This window comes from Leptonotus elevatus, chromosome 19 (genome assembly GCF_054856555.1).
Source record: "Leptonotus elevatus isolate MCC_2025b chromosome 19, RoL_Lele_1.0, whole genome shotgun sequence".
In the NCBI taxonomy this organism is placed as follows: Eukaryota; Metazoa; Chordata; class Actinopteri; order Syngnathiformes; family Syngnathidae; genus Leptonotus; species Leptonotus elevatus.
Window position 1 is genome coordinate 7933813 of NC_141257.1, and position 20723 is coordinate 7954535.

A 20723-nucleotide genomic window follows, 5' to 3' on the forward strand; every position below is an offset into this window, starting at 1 on the left:
AAAGCCCAGTGACCAAGATTGTCTTCTCTTACTAAAGCTAATGGAGAAGAAATTGGCTTATCTAATAAAAAATGCCCAATTACCAGATATTTTCTTCTCTTCCCATTGACAATAATTTTTGTCTTTTCCTCAGTGACCAAAATTGCCTATAAATGAAAATTAAAGATGTTGTGAATGCTTGTGAAGATTTTTGGTTTTGGTCAGGTTTTTGAACATGTTCAAAATTTCTTTGCGACAAGAAAAACTTTTACAAGCTCTGCTACTCTCGCGAGCGTTCCATCTTAAATCAAGGAGAAGTTGGCTTTATCACAAAATCGCATTGCCTAGAAACAATGCACAAACAACGGCTGAAAGTTGTCCTCTCACAAAAACACATAAAATTCATAAAAACCCATCGATTAGAAATTGTTTCCCCCCCCCCCCCCCCCCCGCATTATTCCTTACAGAACTGTAAAGTAACACCAACATGTGTTGTTGTCACAGAAAACAAGCACAATCTCAGGAGTTTTTCTTCTTCACATCTTAGCTGGTGAAGGCAAAACTCATTACTGGTTGTACGCTCGCGCCTGAAGCAGGTTGTCCAGCTCCGTCTTGCTGATGGTTCCGTACGCCTGGCAGTAGCTGCCCAGCTTGGCGCGGGGGTCGCCCGCCGCCGACACGTTACAGTTATTCTGAAAAACTTTCTTGCTGAAGCGAGGCGCCGTTCGTCCGTCGCGGGCCTGGGAGGCGGAGCGCTGGTTTTGCGCGGGAACAACGAAATAAGAAAATAGAACAGCGAGTGCTTAAAATAGCCACAAACGTTCTCTCGCTCACCGGGTTAGAGTTGGTGATGCTCAGTCCCGCAGGCGACTCGGTCTTGCGTACCAGCGGGTTGTTGTGGGTATGGTTGAGCGTCAGGGAGAAGGCGCGGTTGGGGTGCGCCGGGGCTGAGCGGCCGCGCTTGATGATCTGGTCCATGGACTGTGGGGAAGGAAGAACACTTTAAAAAAAAAATGTAAGCGTGTGTCCACTGAAACACACTTACTGTGTTATCTCTGACGCCCTCTGTTGGTGACGGGGTGGCATTGCCGCTCCTCTGTCTTGCCGCTCTCGTGCTGGCTGCGGTTGAGTGAATAAAACCGTCTGGATGAAGACAATCAGCGCTACAGTTTAGTCTACTAGTTTGACGATGCTAGTGGCTAACCTCAGACCTACTCGGCACGTGTGTGATGGGGTTATAAGTGTAAAATATGCCCGGGTGGGGGTTCTCTGAAGGGTCCGTCTTGTCCGCAGGAGGCGGCGGTGGTGGTGGTGATGCGTTCTCTGCCTTGTGTGGACTTTCACTTTTGGTTTTTACATCCTGGTTGTCATCTCCTTGGTCCTTCCGGCCAACTTTATCATTGCCGGTGGGGTGGATGAGCCGGAGCCTGCCCTGATGGCTTTTCTTCTCTCGAATCATCTGCGAGGCAGCAACATTATAATCAATTATTTAAATAATTAAACAAATTTGATATGGCAAGCAAAGACAAAATGTGTTAATTGACTGCTCGCAATTTGAAAAATTCACAAGATGGGGCACTTTTAATTAATTAAACAAAATTTATCTGGCAAGCAAAGCCAATTTTTTTTTAATTGACTGCTCGCAATTTGAAAAATTAACAAGATAGGGCACTTGTAATTAATTAAATCATTAATTAAACAAAATTTATCTGGCAAGCAAAGCCCTTTTTTTTTGGGACTGCTCGCAATTTGAAAATTCACAAGATTGGGCACTGGTAATTAAATAATAAATTAATTTATCAATTAATTAATTGGCAAATTGTGGCTTTGTTTGCCAGATCCAATTTGTCACAAGGGAGCTTTCAGACGCAAAGCCGCTTTCGTGAAGTGGAAAAACAAACCTCATTTGCCGATGCACGCGTCAAACACAGAAATACAAAATGAAAGCACTCACGACACTCACAGAAATATTTAAAGCCTAACTTAAAATGTATGTTGTTGTTTTTTACATGACAAATTCCAATTGAATTTTTTTTTAAAGATAATTTTAACACAAACCTACCAAATAAACCTTATATGATAAACATTCATTACTCTGATAAAGCCTATTTGTTTAAAATGAATAATCCTTAGGTTTACGTAATTAGTATTAAGTATATTTACCCTAAAATAGTAATAATGAGAGTATTTATTTAAAATACATAAAGTATATTGTTTGAATTGCATTATAATCAGATTATCTATACACGATGAATATAGTGGTATGTGAAAAACACTTATGTCAAATTTTTCCCCAATTTTTTACACTTTTATGTTTTTGGGATTAAACTAAATGCAGACATCCCAAAAACGTAAAAAAAAATTAATAAGTAAGCATACTTTATTAATACTAAATACATAAACCTGCAAATTATGCATTTCACATAAATAAGCTTTGTTAGACATTTTAGACGTCTTTGTTAGACAAGTTTTACTTGGTAGGTTTGAATTAAAATTATCCATAAAAAAAATAGTAAATGGGAATTTGTAATGTCAAAAAAGATGACATAAACCTTAAATTAGGCTTGAAATCTTTCTGTGAGTGAAGGAGCATCTTTACACTTAGTAAACGGAATTATTGTATTGCTCACAGAACAAATTGAATTCCGAAGTCAAAATTTTTGTTTGTACCTCGTATAGTTTGTTGCGATATTGCTCCACTGACAACTGCACGTCATCGTCCAGCGACAGAACTACGTCGTAGTTGAGAGACGGCTCCTTGCCCGGATTGTGGAACCTCCGAAAACAGCAGCACATATTGCACATCAAATACTACACCAGACAACAAGGGTACCTAGAGAAGAAAATCCTTGATATTGAAATATTTACAATTACGCAATAATTGACATTGCATATCAATGGTATCATGATGCATCGATCACATGACAATCAGTGCATTGGAAGGAAGTGAATCCCTCTCCTGTCGTGTTAGTACCTGGCCACGTAAGGATGCTGGAGGGCTTTTTCCGCAGTCAGCCTCTTTTCAGGGTTGAAGAGCAGCAAACTCTTCAGGAGGTCCAGAGCGTCAGGTGGCACCGACGACTGCAGGAGATCCTCCAAAAGAACCTGCGGCCTGGCCAAGGGCAGACGGGGATTTCATGATTAAATAAATATAGAATACAAAAAATAAAAGTTGCCTCACCTTTGTAATATTCTCTTAATGACCGACGACCCGATTTCAGACTTGACGGCTAGGACGTCTGGGAATTTGAAAAACATTTGTTAAAAAAAAAAAAAAAACATAATAACTGCAAGACATGCTCGTGTTGGCGTTTTGGTCACCTTCTGGACACGGGTGCGGGATGGCGCTCATGATCTTCTCAATCTGATTGATGGTGGACGTTCCGGGGAACAAGGCCTTTCCCAGCAACATCTCCCCCAGGATGCAGCCCAGACTCCACATGTCCACGCCCTTTGTGTACCTTCACAACCACGAGTTCTCGTTTCTGACACTTCTACAGGACTGTTACCCCTTTGAACAAGTCAAAAATGTACCTGGGGGACCCCAGCAGGATCTCGGGGGCTCGGTACCACCTGGTGGCCACGTACTCCGTCAGCGCTGGGTTGCCGCTGTCATGTTGGTCCTGGTTGAGCGATCGGGCCAGGCCGAAGTCGCACAGCTTGACCACGCAGTCCGAGTCCACCAGCACGTTGGAAGGCTGAAAAGAAGGAAGAAAAAAAAAAACACAAGCTAAGCAGAGCTGCAGTGTTTTTGTACGCAAATCAAAATGGCCGACTTCCTGAGACATGGTCACCCAGTTTGTTTTCATGGCTGGAAGTGTATCAAACATGCTGGAAGGGCACCTTTTGGTCCCGGTGGATGACGTTCCCTGAGTGCAGATATTTGACCGCCTTGAGCAGCTGGTACATGACGTAACGCTTGTGGATGTCCTTCAGTAGCGTTCCTTTCTTGATCACTGCATGCAGGTCGCTGTCTGGATGGGGGGGGTGAAATTATTACGCATTTTAGAAGCGCAGAAGCTCATTCCAGAACTCACCCATGTACTCAAAGATGAGATAAATGTCTTTGTCATTTTGTGCCCGGATGACATTTTGAAGTTTGACCACGTTGGGATGATCTCCGAACTCCTGAGCACACAACAACAGAACGTTGCGTAATTAGTGTAGTGTACATGGCCAACATGACCCCAAAATGGCCGGTTCAAACAAATATGGACGACTTCCTGTCTCTTTTCAAGCATGGCTAATTGAGACTTTTTTTTTTGTTGGTCTACTCAAGATTCTCGACCAAATTAAAACTGGGAAAAGATGACAAACAAATCAAAATGTCCGCTTCGCACCAAGGTGGCAGACATCCTGTGTTTTTTCACGCAGGTTTTTTTGTGGGTCAACTCATGATGGACAAGCCTACCAAATTTTATGAAACCGGCATAAAGGCTGGTTAAATGTTAACAGGCTGAAAGTGTGTCAAGGTCTTGTACACAACGAAGGTCAAAGGGGTTATATAATAATAAAAAATAAAAAAAACGCTACACCTTTATTTTCATGGATTGCAGAATAGCAATGGGACAGTTTTTACCTGCAGGAACATGACTTCTCGAAAGGTCCGCTGTAAAAACCAAAAAAACAGGATGTAAAAACTCAAGGCTCTCAAGCATCCTGAATGATGTCATCATTGGGTGAATTTGAATTTCTGATGGTACGCGTATTAAATGATGTACAAAATGGGCCACCTGAGCATCCGTCTTGTTCCTGAAGGCATCGAAAATCTTCTTCACCGCCACAATCTCGCCCGTTTGCCTGTCCACCGCCTTCCAAACGATGCCGTACGCCTGCCACACAAACACAAAACAATATTAAACATAAAACATAATTTGCTAATTATTGTTTCAAATCCCTTTTTTTTTTTTATTAAAGTAAGAATAAATTATGTTTTTTTTTTTTTTTAACATTTTATTTAAACCAATCTTCACCCCAATACTTTATTTCTTAAATTTAATTATAAACAAATTAAAGGACAACTATTTTTTCAAACGTGTTTTTCCTAGCTACAATTGGTAAACCCGAACATTGTTCATCGGATCTAATCATATTAAAACAAATAAAGGACAATTGTTACAAGATATTAGTGAGTAGTATACATGACATTTCTTATTTTTAATACATGTTTTTCCGAGTTAAAACAATTGCCAGCCCTTGTACTTTGTCTCTAATGGTTTATTACTGCAGTTATACAAATTAAAGCACAATTAGTTGAAAGGATTAGCGAGTATATGCTATTTGCAACGGAGAACTTGGCACAATATGTTTTCATGCTGAGAACTACAGGTTTTTCCACATTCATTGTATGTAGTTACTAACTGTATTTAAATGTGCATAATTCCACCTCAGGTGTACAAGAACCAGCTGTGTAACGTGACACACAGTAGCCCACTTTTCTACGTCACAACCTGTTGGCAAGTTTGAGCAAAACAATGACTGTTTTTTTTTTAACTACAGTTTGTGGCAATTATACAAGGGAGGAGTAGAATCGGAAATTTCTACTGAGCAAATAATTTGTCCTTCCAAAGCAAATAAACTTCCGAATAAAACGGGGGGAAACTGCATGGAAAAAGAGGTAAACAAAAAACTGGACGATGCGTTCATGTCCCGTCCGTAAAAGTGGTAAAAAGCAACTCACCCCTTTGCCAAGTCTTTTCTTTATCTCGTACTTCGTGGATATATGTTCCTCCACTTCAGGCATGCAGCCGGATTTCACACTTTTGCTCATTTTGAACACTTCCACACTTTCCTTCCACGACGGTGCCTCAAAAGTCGGACGATAATCGGATGACTGCAAAGTGATCGGGGCTAGCCGGAAGTGGTGACGATTCTACAGCCAACAAAGTTGTTCTTTTTACTCCTTCCACGCCATTAAAATGTTACTTTGATAGCTTTAATGGCTGTTTAGTAGTTTGAAGTGGTTAGCAAGTCATGTTAAACGAAATCGGCCGGGGAAGGGGAGACAAGCAGGTGGAGCCATTTTATGTCTGACGCTAAACAGCCATTTTAAAGTTGCGCTTCCCTTCTCGCGGCCAGTTTAGAGCCGAGTGACCGCAGCATGGTTCCCGGTCGGCTGTGTAGCGTGTAGCGACGAGTCGGGCTCGAACCGAGGTGCTGGTGGGAGCCTGGGGGGTGAGTTTTGTCTCTACTTGTCGTCGTGGAAACCGGACGGCGCGTGTCGTTTAAAGGGCCAGCACCCGGCCAACGGGCAGCGACGATTATGGTGACGTCCTGCGTTCGCTGTTGTCATGGTGACACGCTTGACGTAAGAGAGGGGCACGTGCTGCTTTATCACCTTTCATCAGAGTTGCATCGCTTGAGTGAAATTCTAAAGAGGAAGTAAAATATTGTTTTGTGTCCAATATATCGGAAGACTTAAGAAGGTGTTAGCTTTGTCGGCCCCTGCTGGTAATAAATGTGACATACCCGCAGAAGAAATTGTTTGAAAGTAATCATTTATTTGTTACTTTTTTACTATTTTCGTTACTTATATATATATATATATATATATATATATAAAAAATAAATGACTATGTAATAACCAGATTATGAAATCCCACCACACAAAAAAATCAGATTTTGAGGTATATTGCAACTTTTATTTGGTAAAAAGACAAGTGTGTATGGTTTTAGATGTCATTATCCAAACATTTGTATATACAACGATACGTCAATAAATATTTACTGTAGTCCCTAAATCAGATCAAGGGGGGATTGATTGGTTAAAAGAAGACACTGCGAGAACTCGAACAAACTACTGTACATTAATTAACAATCTAATTCTTTCAGGTTTTAATAGGATATAAAACCCAATTATTTATAATATATTGTGATTTCCCTGTCATTCTGCTGACACAATAATAGTGTAGGAGGGGGGGAAAAATAGACAAAAGAAAGAAAGAAATAAAGTGAAAAAATAAGACGTTGGTACCGAACATCAATAAGGACACAAAGGTCATGTGACCAAATCTGACAAACGCGATTGGCTCAGGAGGAGTGCAGGAAGCGGTTGAAGGCGTTGTAGGCCGACTCCAGGTCAAAGAGCATCTGGCGCACTTGGCTATCGTCCAACTCATCCGAGGCCGACATGCTGCTCAGGGTGCTCAACCTGATGACATACGAGGCGTCGTTAAAAATGGCGGGCACGTGCTTTGCCAAATGGACTTGCCAGGGACTGACCAGCGGCCGACTTTGTCCTTGGCCTCCGAATCGGGAGGCATGTTGCTCATTCGGTTCATGGTCTCCATCAGCTCGCGCAGATCCGGTTGGATCTAATCCAAACAGAAGTCCAGTTAAACATTCAAGCGTTGTAATTCTGTTGCTAACCAAACACTGAGGCACAAAAATAACTTCACTTGACGTTGTATTAGAGATATTACGGTATACGGAGACGATATCTTTAGCGACTATTAGCTTTTTGTTAGACTGTGAAATGTACTTCATCATGTTGTGTGCGCTCATGTTAAATAAATGAAACGCCTCCCTTCAATAGAAGCCCAGTACCCTGTATGGTATTAAGGATAATCTTATGTTAGGTAGAAACGGCATCGGATTCCCGAAATGTAGACACTTCACAATGTTGTGTGTTCCTTGGACGATATTAATATGATTTTTTAAATATAGCATAGAGGTAACTGAACTTCTATGTGAGGGAGGTGTTAAGGTGAAGGCTTCTTTAACAACAATTAGTGTTCTGGTACACTCCCGACGAGCGGTCTCGCTGCAATGTTGTATGCAAGTCCGTGTTAAATAAATAAATGCCTCCCTCAGATTGACATTGTTATCCCTGCACAGTATCAAAGACGGTCTTTTCTTGTGTGTTGGCTTCTTTAGCGATCATTAGCGTTCTGGTCGTTTCCGATGTGTGGTTGATCTACAGACTTGTGCGCGCCAATGTTAACGAAAAAAAAACACCTACCTCGTCCATGGCTCTGATCTCCAGCCTCAGCTTGTCCATCACAGTGATGAACAGCTAAAAACAAGTGGAAAAAACAAACGAGTGAGTAAGTAGTACCTGAAAGAAAGAAAGAAAGAAAGAAAGAAAGAAAGAAAGACCTCGCCTCTATGCATCATTAGCTGAGATTAAGTGCAATTTCCAATGATTGGCCAGAGGAATAAATTAATCCACTTGAGCCACTAAACGTTCAACCTGATCACATGAACACTCCATCATTTCATTTGGAAATATCCCGTCATGAGTGTCCCATCCCAGCTGATTGAAGTGGGAACATACGGAAACTATGTCGGCGATGCAGCGGTTCAAGTTGCCCTTGTCGTCCTTGATGGTGATTGGCCGATCCTCCTTGATCCTTTCCATGGCCAGCGGACAGTCCAGCTAGAAGAGGGCAGAAAAGGGATCACTATAAGTACCTCATTAGCATTAGCGCTCAACAACAACAAAAATTGGCTGATGACATACAGCGAGACCCCAAAGTGGAACACACTTGACTTTTTTCCATCCATCATTGTCACCCAGACGAAATAAATATCAAATAAACGTGACATAATCTGTTCCCAGTTGCACCGATTGTATCTTTATTTTTATTTTTTATGAAAAAACTTACTCTGTACTTGCGGCAAAAGTCGTCGATGGAGCCCACGTCGGAGCCCTGCACCTGTTTGAACGCCGCCTTGTACTGTACCAGGAGTCTGGAACACGAGCCGGTGTACCTACAAACGAAAACTCTGCATGGACACAAGCAGAAAACTGGATACTTAAAAAAAAATACTTACTCCCAACTCACTCATTGGGTGTGACGCAGTCTTTGATGTAGGCTTTCTCCAGGGCCTGCAAGGTCTTGACCACAGCAAACAATTCTGCCATGTTGTCGTACCTTCACAAAGAAGCATCCCACATTCATTACGATCCCTTAAAACAACAGGAAGCTTTGCGTGCGTTGTGACACTTACTTTTCTCTTTCTCTTGCATTTTTGTACAATTTCACTTCCTGGAATGATAAAAATAAACAAATTAGGTCACGATAATTAAGAGAAACTGTGAATTTGCTCAACTTTTACCTCGTACAGCTCAGGTTTATTGGGTGGAGCTCCTGGAAGAAGACATGGCCACAACTTTAGATGTGTCTTACAAGAGACACCACATTTGCATTTAATTGCAAAAAAAAAAAGGTATTTTAATAAAATGAACTTTACCTCCTCCCATGCCCCCTGTAACCGGTATGCCATGGAACATGATTCTTGATGTATAAATTTAATCTAAGAAAAGAAGAATTTGTGTCACTGTTCAGTGGGTAAATTATCATTATCATTATTATTATTATAACACATTGCCACGACAAATTTCACTAGCTCGAAACTCGAATAATAATCCTCATATTACTTTCAAAATCTTTCAAATGAAACAACAACGGATAAAATCCCCCAGTTGAAGAATGTCGACAAACAAGTAGCTTGTCGCCCTTGTTTTGTTACAGTAAAAAGCTAGCTAGAAGTTAGCTTTCAGTGCTAATTGGTAGCACCGGCCTTTTAAATTGCCAGAACTTGACATATGTAGTTAAAAGGTAACCTTTTGACCGTGTTAACGTTACGTTATACGTCGGAAGGTCACTCCATGTGTCTTGAAATGATCAAAGTTAGATTTCTAACCGGATTTATAAACGAAAATATAAAAAAAAAGAAAGACGCTTACCTTTTCCGTGAAGCTGCTATCACATCAGTGTAAACACTCCCTCCTGTCAGGACCAGCGGAGGTGCGTCCAGCGCGCCTGATAGAAAATGGACGATTCTTTTCTTTAAAATCATACTATAGGACGGTTAAAATGAGTCTTAAAATTTTTATAACACCTAAATACAACAATATTACAGGTCAGTGTTGTTCCCAAGCCGTTTCACGCATAGGAGCCTATACATTTTTTGACAGTCAAACGTCAGAGGCAGCTTGTCGTCGAAGCGCCAGACTCAAACAAGGAAGACCAAATAAAAAAGGCGACGTGAACAAGTAAAATGTAAATATAAAGAGTTTAAACAATTGTGTTTATCAAGTCGCTTAAAATGTTAGGTTCAAAATTCATTCCGAGCGTTTAGAATTGACGGGTACCTGTTTCGCGTTCGTTGTAGTAGACGTAGTCAAGCCTAACAACAGCTCGTGTGTCGTGTCAGCGAAATAAAATAATGCATTTGTTTTGTTTTTCCTTAAGCTTCCACGATGAAGACATCTAAAGGGGTTCAGTCGAACCCTGCACCCGAAGAATGTGGTGTGTGGTTGGACACCGTGGAGCTCAAAGGAAAAGCTAAGCAGGTTATTGGCGATAACGAACAAGATGGTAGACATTCTTGAGCACCTTTTCACCAATTAAAACAAATAAATAATTTGTTGCAGAAAAAATCAGTCCGTCCCATCTCCAAGATGCTCAACCCTCTGGCCAAAGGTCCCCGGTACAGCTTGGCCGTGGTGTTCAACTTCACGCAGACCAAGACGGAGATGCCAAGGACCAAACAGAGTTCTATATCCAGCTACTTTTCACCTCGAAATAAGTCAGTTGTGGCATCGGACGGAAAACGCAGACGTGAGACGGACGGTGAGATGCATGATGACGTTCAGGATCAGGATGAAGAGCTGAACATTCACTGCGGAATCCAAGAAGAGGAACCAGATGAGATTGAAGAGAACATCTACGAAGAAAGGCAACTTGATGAGATACAACACAACATCCACCAAAAAGTCAGAGAAAAACAACCAGACGAAACAGAACGTAAAGTCCAAGAGGACAACCCAGACCAGATAAGCAGGAGTCAAAGATCCCCTGTTCCATTAAATCAAATCTTAATAGACTTTGATATAAGCGAAGAGGCCTTTCGGTTGGAGGCAGAAGGCAAAACCTCCACTCAGAAACCGCTTCAACTTGCTCACTCTCCTCACAATGCCGAGAAAGAAAACAGCCTCTTCGCCGAGTCGTTTTCTCCTCCAAAGAAGCGAGCGAGAAAGCGTGAGGACGAGGACAGCCTGATGTTCACACAGGACTCTGACGGCTTTCGGGTGATGGCACACCGAGCTTGGAGGAGTCCCCTCAAAAACCGCAACGACGACGTTGTCGCCACTGCCGCGACGAAACCCACAAAATCTTTTTCTGACCTCGACGCGCTCTTCACGCAAGACTCTCAGGGAAATATGGTGATTAAACATTGACACAGGGGAACAGCAGACACATTTTATTTGTAAAAATACATTTTTACTTTCATGTACATTAAAGCTTTTCTTTTATTACACTAACTCCATGTAACAGGTGCTTTAACGCAACCAAGTGACAGCTGACATTCATATAAGTTGTTATACTGTATTTGTAAACTACTGACCTCATAAACAGATACATTAGAGAACAGCAACCTATTCTTGCCCTTATATGGCGCAGAAAATGTAAATGTTTCCATTTGTGAGCTATCTTTAGTTTCAGATCATCATATTGTTAGCCTCATAGCATACTTCTCATTTTTGAAAGTTTTAGGAAAACAATTTAAAAATTATTATTATTTTTTTAACAAACTTGGTTTGAAAACTATTTTTATTGAGCACTTTTTTAAAAATTGTTATCGTGACGGTAAATGACTTGGGAAATTTTGCAAGCTAACAATATTCTCACAAGAATTTAGTTGGGGTTTGGACAAAAAAAGAGTTAGTTTTTTCCCCCCAACAATATCTGACGGGGATATTTATATACATTTTAGGGCATGATTACCTTTTTTTTTTCTTTCAGCAAGCCCTCAAGAATTTAAGAGCTAGTTTTAGTCGAATATCTTTATTTTTGTAATTCTTGTTGGCATTGTTATATTTGTATATTTGATTAAAATATAAGAGAGGGAAAAAACATCCAATAGGCTAACTGTTAGCATTTGCTATGCTAACCATCAATCAAGCTGCCATCTCGCTGGGTTCTGTCACCAGTTTGGATCCGTCCCAGACGGTCTTGAACTGCTCGGGAACCGGCAGTTCTTTCTGGAAAACAAAAATGATAGAACAAAATGGCTGACTCACTTCCTGTCTGGATGCACACACGCTGACGTTCACAGACACTCACGTAGTCGTCATCGTGCGGTACGAGGATGTTCATCTCTGAGCTTTTGGCGCTGACGATGTGGCAGCTTAACGACTGGCGACTGAGGTACAGCTGACATCCTTCCGTTTTGTTGATGGAGATGGTGGGCACTGTTCCCAACACCTGGCAAGCGATACACCACAATAAACAATGACTTGGCACCTACACTTATTGCCAGTCTCGAAACTCTAATCCTGGTTTGAGGCCTTCTTTGAAACCCTGACTGGACTCTCACCTGTAACTGAACAGCCTTGGAGTTGATGATCTCCACGATTCCGACCGCGTCGTCGAACACCAGACCAAGCTTTTTGCAGTTATCTAAACACGCGCGAGTCAGTTCTTACAGATGAAATGCTAATTTATCAAACATCAACATTAAACATGACTGAACCGTATTCAAGCAGAGATTCTTTAGTGTGCCACTAGAGGGAGCCACCGTAGATCACTTCAGTGAATTTTCGAGGATTGTGTTACCTACGATGATGGAGTTCAACTTCCCCTTGACGTGCAGGGTGACGTCATTGCAGGCGAACACGTAGACCACCTGCCGCAGCTCCGTGTCCTCGATGGTCAAGTTGTGTTTGTGCTCAAAGTTCTCCTGCGTAGACCACACCTCATTTTAGTAAAACCCCCTGTGATTGGTCGAAAAATAACTCCTGGTTCCACCTACCACCCTCCATTTTTTCCCCTCGAGCTCCAGCAGTGGGGGTTTCTTCTGAGGGGCCGCCGGTGGGGACGTCTTCTTGGACCCGGCTTTCCCACTCGATGCTTCCTGGGAGCGCAGGTGCGGGTTCTTGTGGCTCTTCTGGTGGTCCGAGACGTGCTTCAGACCTACGAGATGGATTTAGGAGAGTGAAGACCAGAAAGTGACTTTGTGGACCACCACAGGGGAGCCCACCTCTGGTGATGTCCAAGCCTTGGTTGAGCTGGGCGAATAGCGCGGAGTGCGAGGTGGATCCGGCGGGCTGGGGGTCTTCGGCTGGGGGTGCGGGCGGAGGTGGTGGAGGCGGAGGTGGGGGGCAGGGAGCGCTGGGGTTTTTGAAGAGGGAGACCGGGGCAAGGGGACCCTGCAGCAGAGGAATGATTAGTGTAATATAAAGTTACCCACCAGGGGGGAGTGTTGCACAAGACATTTCATTTTATATTTTATTTTTGTTCATATTTTTATGCCACCACAGCAATAAATCAAATCTATTACTCTATTTAAATATTCCCTAAGCATGTTTTTATAGCATTTACAGCAATACATTTTTTAAAGGTCTTTACACACTTTTGAAATAATACAAACACATATATTGAAAAAAGAGCAATGGATAAAACCAAAATTATTGTAAAAATCTCTTTAATTCAAGACTAACAAACCTTCCGTAGGCATAAAAAGCAGGTATGAAGAGGATGGACATTCAATAATCTTCAAAACAAACTGATCTTTACACTGTCAACAACATAGTGTGCCACCATCTAGTGGTCAATGGTGGAATTACTCGCAAAAAATGTAGACAGAACAAAAGAGTTCTATATGGAACAACTGGATTGCGAACATCGCAATTGTATTGATATTGTTTGTCCGAGTCCCCATCAGAACTGAATTGGACCAAAACTGGATCCTATTTCCAATGAACTCCAAAAAAAGTGCGTAGAAGTGTCCTCGGGGATGAGGACAGCTGGACAAAGGCTTGGTGAGCACTTTGAGCGTTATTTGGCGGCCCTGCAGTTTAGGTTACCGCCGGCATACGGGCCCCTTTGTCAAAAATCCTCATTCCCCCTCTGAGGACCACCTGTCGACTTGTAAACTACATCCTTTCATACACATTTCAGCATAACAGCTGACTCACACACGAGCGCCATGATCAGCACTCAAGTTTCATCCCACTTGTCCCGTGTTAGTTCCGCTTTAGCTTTTTAAAGGACACTTTTTAATTGAACATTTCATGTTTATTTTTATTTTTATGAATGCATTGCTCCATCATGTGGAAAAGTTTACAATTAGCCTGGATGCTAATGCTAATGTTGCGTCGGTGCAGACTGACCGTCTTGCTCCAGAGCAGCCCGGTGATGTGGTGGAGCTTGATGAACGACTGCATCTCGGTCCAGATGGACAGGTACGAGCGCACCCAGTCCACGTGACGTCTGTCGCTGACACAAACAGACGAAATTAATTTCATTTAAATTGGATAAAATACATTTAAATGCAACATGAAGTTGATCAAATACATCAAATAAAATAAATCTAATTTTCATCATATCCTACAAAATGTTAATACAGAAAATATTTAGAATTCTATTTCAGTAGAGAAAAATTTATAAAATACAAAACTATATAGACAATGTTGAAAATTGCTAATTGTAAATATTAGAATAAATGATAACTTTTAGTGCTTTACATTATTTGTATTCAACATTGAAAGTATGAAAATTTTATTTTAGGCAATTATGCAATTAATTAAATCTTAAAAATTAGTTAGTGAGGTTTTACATTTAATTTATAAATTTTTAAACCAAAATGTTTTTTTTTTTAGTATTTTGCCTTACATTTTATTCTAAAGGCGCATTTTATTTTATAAAATAAAAATAATACTTATATTAAAACATACATTTTGAAAAATAAAATGTTATTTTTATTATATTTTATACAATATCAAAATAAAAAATGATAGTAAACCTGCAGGGGTAACAATTTGCATTGTGATGCAGTGGTTAACAGAAAAATTCTAATTTTGTCAAATGTAATGATTTTATGACTAAAATGTGTGCCTGGTGGGCGTGTGCCTGACTTGTAAGATCAAATCAAAGTGCCTTTACGTTTCCTTGTAGTCTTTGAGCACTCTGTTGGTGTAGAAGGTGGCTGCGTCGTTCATCTCCTTCACGTAAGGACCCGGCTTTTGGTTCTAGAGAGTGAAGACCTCGATGAATTGATTCGACTTTCATCACATTATAGTCGACCACAAAATCTAGTTTTCTCCTTCAACCCATAGTCGTACCACAGCCACCCAGCCGAGGGCGGGGATGCTCTCGCTGACGGCCGACAGGTGATTAAAGAGCTGGCTGCCGCGGTTGCGCTCCCGGAAGTTCTGGATCTTCTGGATGTGGTCCGAAATGGGCTTCAGCAGGTCGTGGAGCTCCGTCTACGGACACCAGACAGATTGTGTTCAGGACGCCGTTTGTCATTTTCTGCTTTAAATCCAACTTGCGCGGATGGCGCAAGAATGTATCGGGGTGTTATTAATGCTATGTTTAGCTCGTGTGACATGATTGTATTCGTAGCACGGAGCTGCAAACGCTCTCACGATGACTTGCCATGAGCTGATGTCACGCAGTTACTGGTGGACCGCAGAGCTCCGCCCCAAACACAACTTTCATTTAAATATTTGGAAATTATTTCTAGAAAATGAAGGAAATGTTTCAAAAATCTTGCAGCGTTAAAAACAGTGGGGAAAATATCCAGACCTGCACTGAATTTGATTGAATTCTAGCTTTGCCCTTGTCTCACCCTTTTACATATTTTCCTTCATTTTAACTAAGTACCTTTATGCCGAGTTCTTCCCATTTACAATCAAAGAGCTGAAAAAAAGCAACATTATTCCACAGAAATATTACATTAAACGTACAATTAGTGTATAATGAAGTTGCACTTTTTAACAACAGCAAATTTTTCCATCTGATCCCCGCCACGCCATTTTGTCCTTCCTCCTCCTCCTCCTCCTCCTCCTCTTGCTCGTCATCACTCCCTTCCTGCAACATTCCGGAGCGCACGAGGAGATCCCTGTGGCCTTGTAAGGCATACCTCACGTCTCACTGTTTACATTTTACCTTTCACACGCGTGCAAATTGAGAGGTGAAGCCCTGCCCGGAGACTTTGTGTATAGTCCCGATCCAGCCGAGCAGGCACTGGCCAGAGAGCTGTCGCAGTTCACTGTTATGAGATAAACTAATCTGCTTTGTAAGATATCATCAGCGTTTGTAATCCAGTTTCTTTAAATCAATTATTGTTTGAATGTTTCATGAATCCTACTAAATCCTAAAAGTGACATCAAATTTGGGAATTTGCCCAAAATGGCCGCATCAAACCAAAATAGCTGATTGCAGTCCTCAAGACTTTTCGTGTCCACCTACTTTCATGTTGATTGTTAAAATTGATGTCGTTTTTCCCCCAAAATTCTTCAAATCATTATCAAATTTTGCCACAATTTTGTGCCTACACGCAATGACAAAATCTCAAATTCTACAAAATACAGCATCGTCCACACGGCTGGACTGGCCATCTGGTTTACAGGGCAGATGCCCGGTGGGCCGCCCTCATTTTGGGGCCGATGGACTGAATTTTAATGATAATTTTCCTACATTTTACCCCACAATTTAGAGGGACCAGTCTGTTAATCTCTTTCGAATATAGATAGCAAACTGAAACGTCATCAATTAACATCAGTGGCAGAACTACATGTTAGGCAAAAGTCGGACTGAGCCGGGCCTAAGTCAAAATGTCAGGGCCGATTTTTTTTGTGCCAGTCCAGCCCTGATCGTCCGTCTGTCTGTATCGTAACAATTGGACAAAAAATAAAAACAATTGTTGAAGGAAATGGCAAATTAAACCCAAAATGTCTGCTTCAAACCAAAATGGCAGACTTCTTGTGCTCTTTCAGGCATCTACCAAATTTCATGATGCTGGGGAAAACTAGCTTTTTTTTTTTTTTATGTTGTTGACTATGTGATGCCTCTGCTTGACTTAAACAAAAGTATTGGGACACCTATCTCTTCCACTCTTCTTGCTACAATCGGCGCCTAATTAGATGCTTTTTGCATTTTCTTTCTCACCAAACTCATCCAAGCATGCCTTTAAGACACTGTGTGGTGACAGAGGAGTGAACGGTCTCACACGCGCGCGCACACACACTGACAACAGGCCTCAAATATAGACCATGCCCATAAAAAGTCTGAGGGCTGCTGCTCCTTTGGAAGGAGAGGTCGGAGCTCGTGTGTGCGTGTGTGAGTGAGTATGCGTGTGTGTCTAGTATGTATCTAGTCAGTGCATGTGTCATTTGTGTGTTTATATATGAAAATAGTTATCAAATCTTGCTATCCTACGGCCTTGAATAGCTTGTAAATAATAAATCAGTAGTCTGAACTACATTTCCCATGATGCTTTGCCAGCACTACTCACCAATGAAAAGTCAGCACATTCATAACACGAGAGTTGTTACTTGAGCCATAATAATAGGTACAGCTCGGCGTCATACCTGCGCGGGTTCCTGGTGCTTGGCCGCCATTTTGAGGAAGCTCCTTTGCATCAGCAGGGCGTCATTGACCATCTCCGCCTGTGCGGGGGGGGGGGGGGGGGGGGGGGGGGGGGGGGGGGGGGACGTGATTGATTCACTCTAATACTTGGAAATTAAAGTGTGTGTGTGGGAAGAGGTCTCCCAAGGGAAACACCAGGGAGGCTTTTGTCCTTAAAAGGAGCCACGCGAGCCTAAAGTGAGTCACTCTGCACTCCCTCCAATCAGTGATGGGACACAGACGGACACACACATACACACGCACACACACGTTATTTTTTTGCCCACCGTTAAGTGGTCCAATTTGCGTCGGTCCAAGGACATGGTGGAGACATAACGGCTGTAAATTGTGTAAACCCTAGAGTAGTTTTTAAAGGACTGTTGTTTTTTTATTTCATTTCTAATTGAATTGAATTTCATGGTAATTTTGACAAATCATTTGGAACACAATGCTGAACAGCGGAGTGGAATAATACATGCCAACTGCTACGTCATGATTCTTGATGACGCTGCGGACTTACGTGCTTCTCCACGTCGCTCCCGATGGTCCTGCTGACGTTCACGTAGTCCGTTAGCGGACCTTTCAGAAGAATGTCGAAGGCGTCCACACACCCGGTCGCAGCTGGTCGCGAACACAAACATTTGGAATCAGTTCAAACATTTGGCACGTTAACATGAGCTAAAATTGTAGCTACACAAAAGATCAAAATCAAGATTATTTGCAAAGTTAATGTATGAAAACGTTGAATACAACTAAACTGTACTTAGTGATTCTTTGGCGCACCACTAGAGGGAACCCTCGTAGCATATTTGTCTTACCGCCATTGATGCTGTTGATGCAGTCGCCGTTTGGCAGACTTGTTGACGATGTCAGCTGCTCCAGTCGAGTCACGGCTCGCTCCAGACGCTCCGTCAAAGCCTCCATGACCGGACGGGTACCTGAAGTTGAAATGAATCAAGTCAATCAAAAAATGGTAACTAAAAAAATGGTTTCCAAGTATTGCTAAATAACATCTGTAATTTGTCCTTGATTGACATCCATTTGCTAAATGTAGCGACAAGTAAAACCGCAAAGCTAATATTTGATTGGTTTCCCCAAGCGACTGCAAGCTAGCAAGCGCATGCTAATCTGCCGGCCATAAATCAGCGTCAACGTTTGCATTCACGTCAAGAATAAAAGTGTGTGCTAATGCGGCAGCAATGCCGGAGCGGGCGAACGCCTCAACGCCAAGTCGCTGAGACCTCACCTCAGGGTGCCACATGCCAACTTCAACAACAACAACTGTTGCCGCTTAATGGGCTGCTGGTGAGTCTCTGCCTGTTGTTTCCATAGCAACTAGTAGTCAGGAAGTAGACAGGTGCATCACAGCAGACGCCAAGCGACAGCTGAGTTAGAACACGTGCGGCTCTGCTATTTGATCTTTTGCAAGGCTAAATTCAGCTTGCTGGATGTTTAGCTTATTCAAAAAGGCCGCCGTGTGTGGAGGCCACAATATTAGGTACACCTGATCAATGATGAGGTGAGCGATCAATACATCTGTTATTTATAGAAAGGTTTGAAACATGAATCACACTCAAGCATTTATGAAAACCAAAGGATATAAAATAGGCTAAATAAAGCAGGTAATATTTGACAAACAATAATAAATAAATAAAAAATATACGATAAAGCATTTTTTTAAAGTGATTTGGAAAAACATAAATAGATAAGTAAAATATTTAATTAAAACTAAGATGATATAGGTAAAATAAAATAACAGTAAGAAAGGAAAATATTTTTTTTAAATGACAAAAAAAATAAGGCTTTACATAAAATAAAATAAAATAACAGTAATGAGGAAATTCATTTATAAAAATACGTAAATTAAATACTGGAAAATTAATTATAATAAATACTAGAAAATGAGCAGTTAATTAAAAAACACACAAGAAAATACTTTATAAACAAAAATAATTCGTATTAAATAAAATATTTACAATAAAGAAATTCATTTATAAATTAAACTAATAAGCAATTATTCTAAAAACCAATAAAAAGCAAATAAGGAGAAGGAAACTATGAAAGAAAATTAAAATAGTCTTCTTTTTTTTTAACAAACCACAAAATTCACATTCACGTTTTAAAGAAGAAAAAAAAACATTTCAACTCCTCAAAGTGCAACTAAACATGTAGCTCGTAGCCAACACTGGGGTTGGGGGAATAAAAAAGGTCATGGTATGATACTGGAAAAAGTCTGTCCGTCTATTTCCAACGTGCACGCCCACACACATAATATAGCACACACACTCCAATGCAACTTCTTTTTTTTTACAAGAACGTGTACTGTACCTCCTCCTGTGCTGTTCTTGTTCTTGTTCTTGAACACGCCAAGAGTGCTGCCTGCTTGCCTGCCTTCCCGTCCGTCTGGGATGTCCTAGTTCAGCCGAGCAGAACCTTTCAGAACACACACACACGCACACACACACACGCACACACGCTAAAAATAACCAACAGGGAGCGAGGCACACAAGCACAAGGAACAGTCTCCAATCAATAATCATTCTTAATGTTGTATTGTTAAATAAATAGCCATTGTTTAATAAGTGAATCTCATGTATCTAATAATTAGATACATGGGATTCACTTTACATTAGCAATATTATGTCCCGTGTGTGTATTTCCAATGACTCAAGTTCAAAAAAGTTTGTTTTAACTGTGTAACACACTATAGCCTATAAAACTCAATACATGAAAACTGTAGAAAGACAAATAGCTCATATTTGTTTAAAACATATTTCCGAGTAACATGACATAATAATCTACGTCAGCAACATTCAACATGAAAGAACATTGGGGGGGGGGGGGGGGGGAACGCATGATAAGATTTAACATAGATGATAGTTAGCTCTAGATAAATTGACATAAAATTAGCTAGCTAGCTAGGTAGCTAACTGCCTAGACAGGGACTGGGTAAGAATATTTTACAATATTAATTGCCATGGAAAAATGAATACAATTTTCTCATTTAAATAAAAAACCCAGATAGGTTCCAAAAATAATGTGTATACGCATTAAGATATACATGTTACCTTAATTTACTTACATAACTAATAGATACATGTATAGCTAGCTAGCTAGCTAGCTAGCAGGAGTAGATAGATAGATAGATAGGTAGATATCCCTCTCTGGGATGATGTCACACGACAGAAACACTCCCATCTTGTTCTCCCTTAACACGGTGAAAAGCATGACTTATTGATTAGCGCTGCATCATTGATAGTTGTCTTCGCGTGTCCTCATCAGCGCGTCGCCATGCGTGAAGATAACGACGCTAACCTGAGAATGCAGTCCTCCAAAATAGCGTCCGGTCTTCTTCAAAATGGTGGAACAAATGGGGCACGT

General features: G+C 41.2%; 4 protein-coding genes across 16 annotated transcripts; 1 reads left to right on the forward strand and 3 right to left on the reverse strand.

Moving 5' to 3' along the window:
- Window positions 1-433: 433 nt before the first annotated feature.
- mapk15 (mitogen-activated protein kinase 15) lies at window positions 434-6257 on the reverse strand. 6 transcript variants are annotated; one of them, XM_086062299.1, is made up of 14 exons: window positions 5660-6257; window positions 4713-4811; window positions 4559-4588; window positions 4017-4107; window positions 3823-3953; window positions 3514-3677; window positions 3301-3440; window positions 3161-3218; window positions 2954-3091; window positions 2650-2755; window positions 1184-1438; window positions 1025-1098; window positions 814-979; window positions 434-734 (listed from the first exon to the last, which is right to left on the reverse strand). In XM_086062299.1, exons 1-14 carry the CDS (start codon window positions 5747-5749, stop codon window positions 546-548), a joined length of 1731 nt encoding a protein of 576 aa, XP_085918425.1. In that variant the 5' UTR covers window positions 5750-6257; the 3' UTR covers window positions 434-545. The 6 variants fall into 6 exon arrangements, 5 of the variants coding, with proteins under 5 accessions (XP_085918425.1, XP_085918427.1, XP_085918426.1 ...); XM_086062301.1 differs by having other exon boundaries at window positions 814-960; window positions 1195-1438; window positions 5660-6256; XM_086062300.1 differs by having other exon boundaries at window positions 814-960; window positions 1025-1122; window positions 1195-1438; window positions 5660-6255.
- Window positions 5928-12664, forward strand: aunip (aurora kinase A and ninein interacting protein). 3 transcript variants are annotated; one of them, XM_086062311.1, is made up of 3 exons: window positions 5928-6153; window positions 10179-10279; window positions 10361-12664. In XM_086062311.1, exons 2-3 carry the CDS (start codon window positions 10187-10189, stop codon window positions 11165-11167), a joined length of 900 nt encoding a protein of 299 aa, XP_085918437.1. In that variant the 5' UTR covers window positions 5928-6153; window positions 10179-10186; the 3' UTR covers window positions 11168-12664. The 3 variants fall into 3 exon arrangements, with proteins under 3 accessions (XP_085918437.1, XP_085918436.1, XP_085918438.1); XM_086062310.1 differs by lacking the exon at window positions 5928-6153 and adding an exon at window positions 9908-9986; XM_086062312.1 differs by lacking the exon at window positions 5928-6153 and adding an exon at window positions 9933-10074.
- On the reverse strand, window positions 6594-9733 carry vps28 (VPS28 subunit of ESCRT-I). Of its 2 annotated transcripts, none has more exons than XM_086062313.1 (10): window positions 9671-9733; window positions 9175-9237; window positions 9040-9071; window positions 8932-8969; window positions 8766-8855; window positions 8586-8691; window positions 8255-8356; window positions 7940-7993; window positions 7201-7292; window positions 6594-7129 (listed from the first exon to the last, which is right to left on the reverse strand). In XM_086062313.1, exons 2-10 carry the CDS (start codon window positions 9212-9214, stop codon window positions 7009-7011), a joined length of 675 nt encoding a protein of 224 aa, XP_085918439.1. In that variant the 5' UTR covers window positions 9215-9237; window positions 9671-9733; the 3' UTR covers window positions 6594-7008. The 2 variants fall into 2 exon arrangements, with proteins under 2 accessions (XP_085918439.1, XP_085918440.1); XM_086062314.1 differs by lacking the exon at window positions 9671-9733 and adding an exon at window positions 9548-9628.
- Window positions 11176-20713, reverse strand: cap2 (cyclase associated actin cytoskeleton regulatory protein 2). 5 transcript variants are annotated; one of them, XM_086062309.1, is made up of 14 exons: window positions 20658-20713; window positions 19671-19775; window positions 18161-18280; window positions 17863-17963; window positions 17306-17383; window positions 15053-15196; window positions 14874-14959; window positions 14102-14201; window positions 12970-13138; window positions 12742-12902; window positions 12546-12669; window positions 12307-12389; window positions 12054-12194; window positions 11176-11971 (listed from the first exon to the last, which is right to left on the reverse strand). In XM_086062309.1, exons 3-14 carry the CDS (start codon window positions 18264-18266, stop codon window positions 11888-11890), a joined length of 1377 nt encoding a protein of 458 aa, XP_085918435.1. In that variant the 5' UTR covers window positions 18267-18280; window positions 19671-19775; window positions 20658-20713; the 3' UTR covers window positions 11176-11887. The 5 variants fall into 5 exon arrangements, with proteins under 5 accessions (XP_085918435.1, XP_085918431.1, XP_085918434.1 ...); XM_086062305.1 differs by having other exon boundaries at window positions 14102-14207; XM_086062308.1 differs by having other exon boundaries at window positions 14102-14207; window positions 19671-19818; window positions 20658-20694.
- Between the last annotated feature and the right edge of the window lie 10 nt (window positions 20714-20723).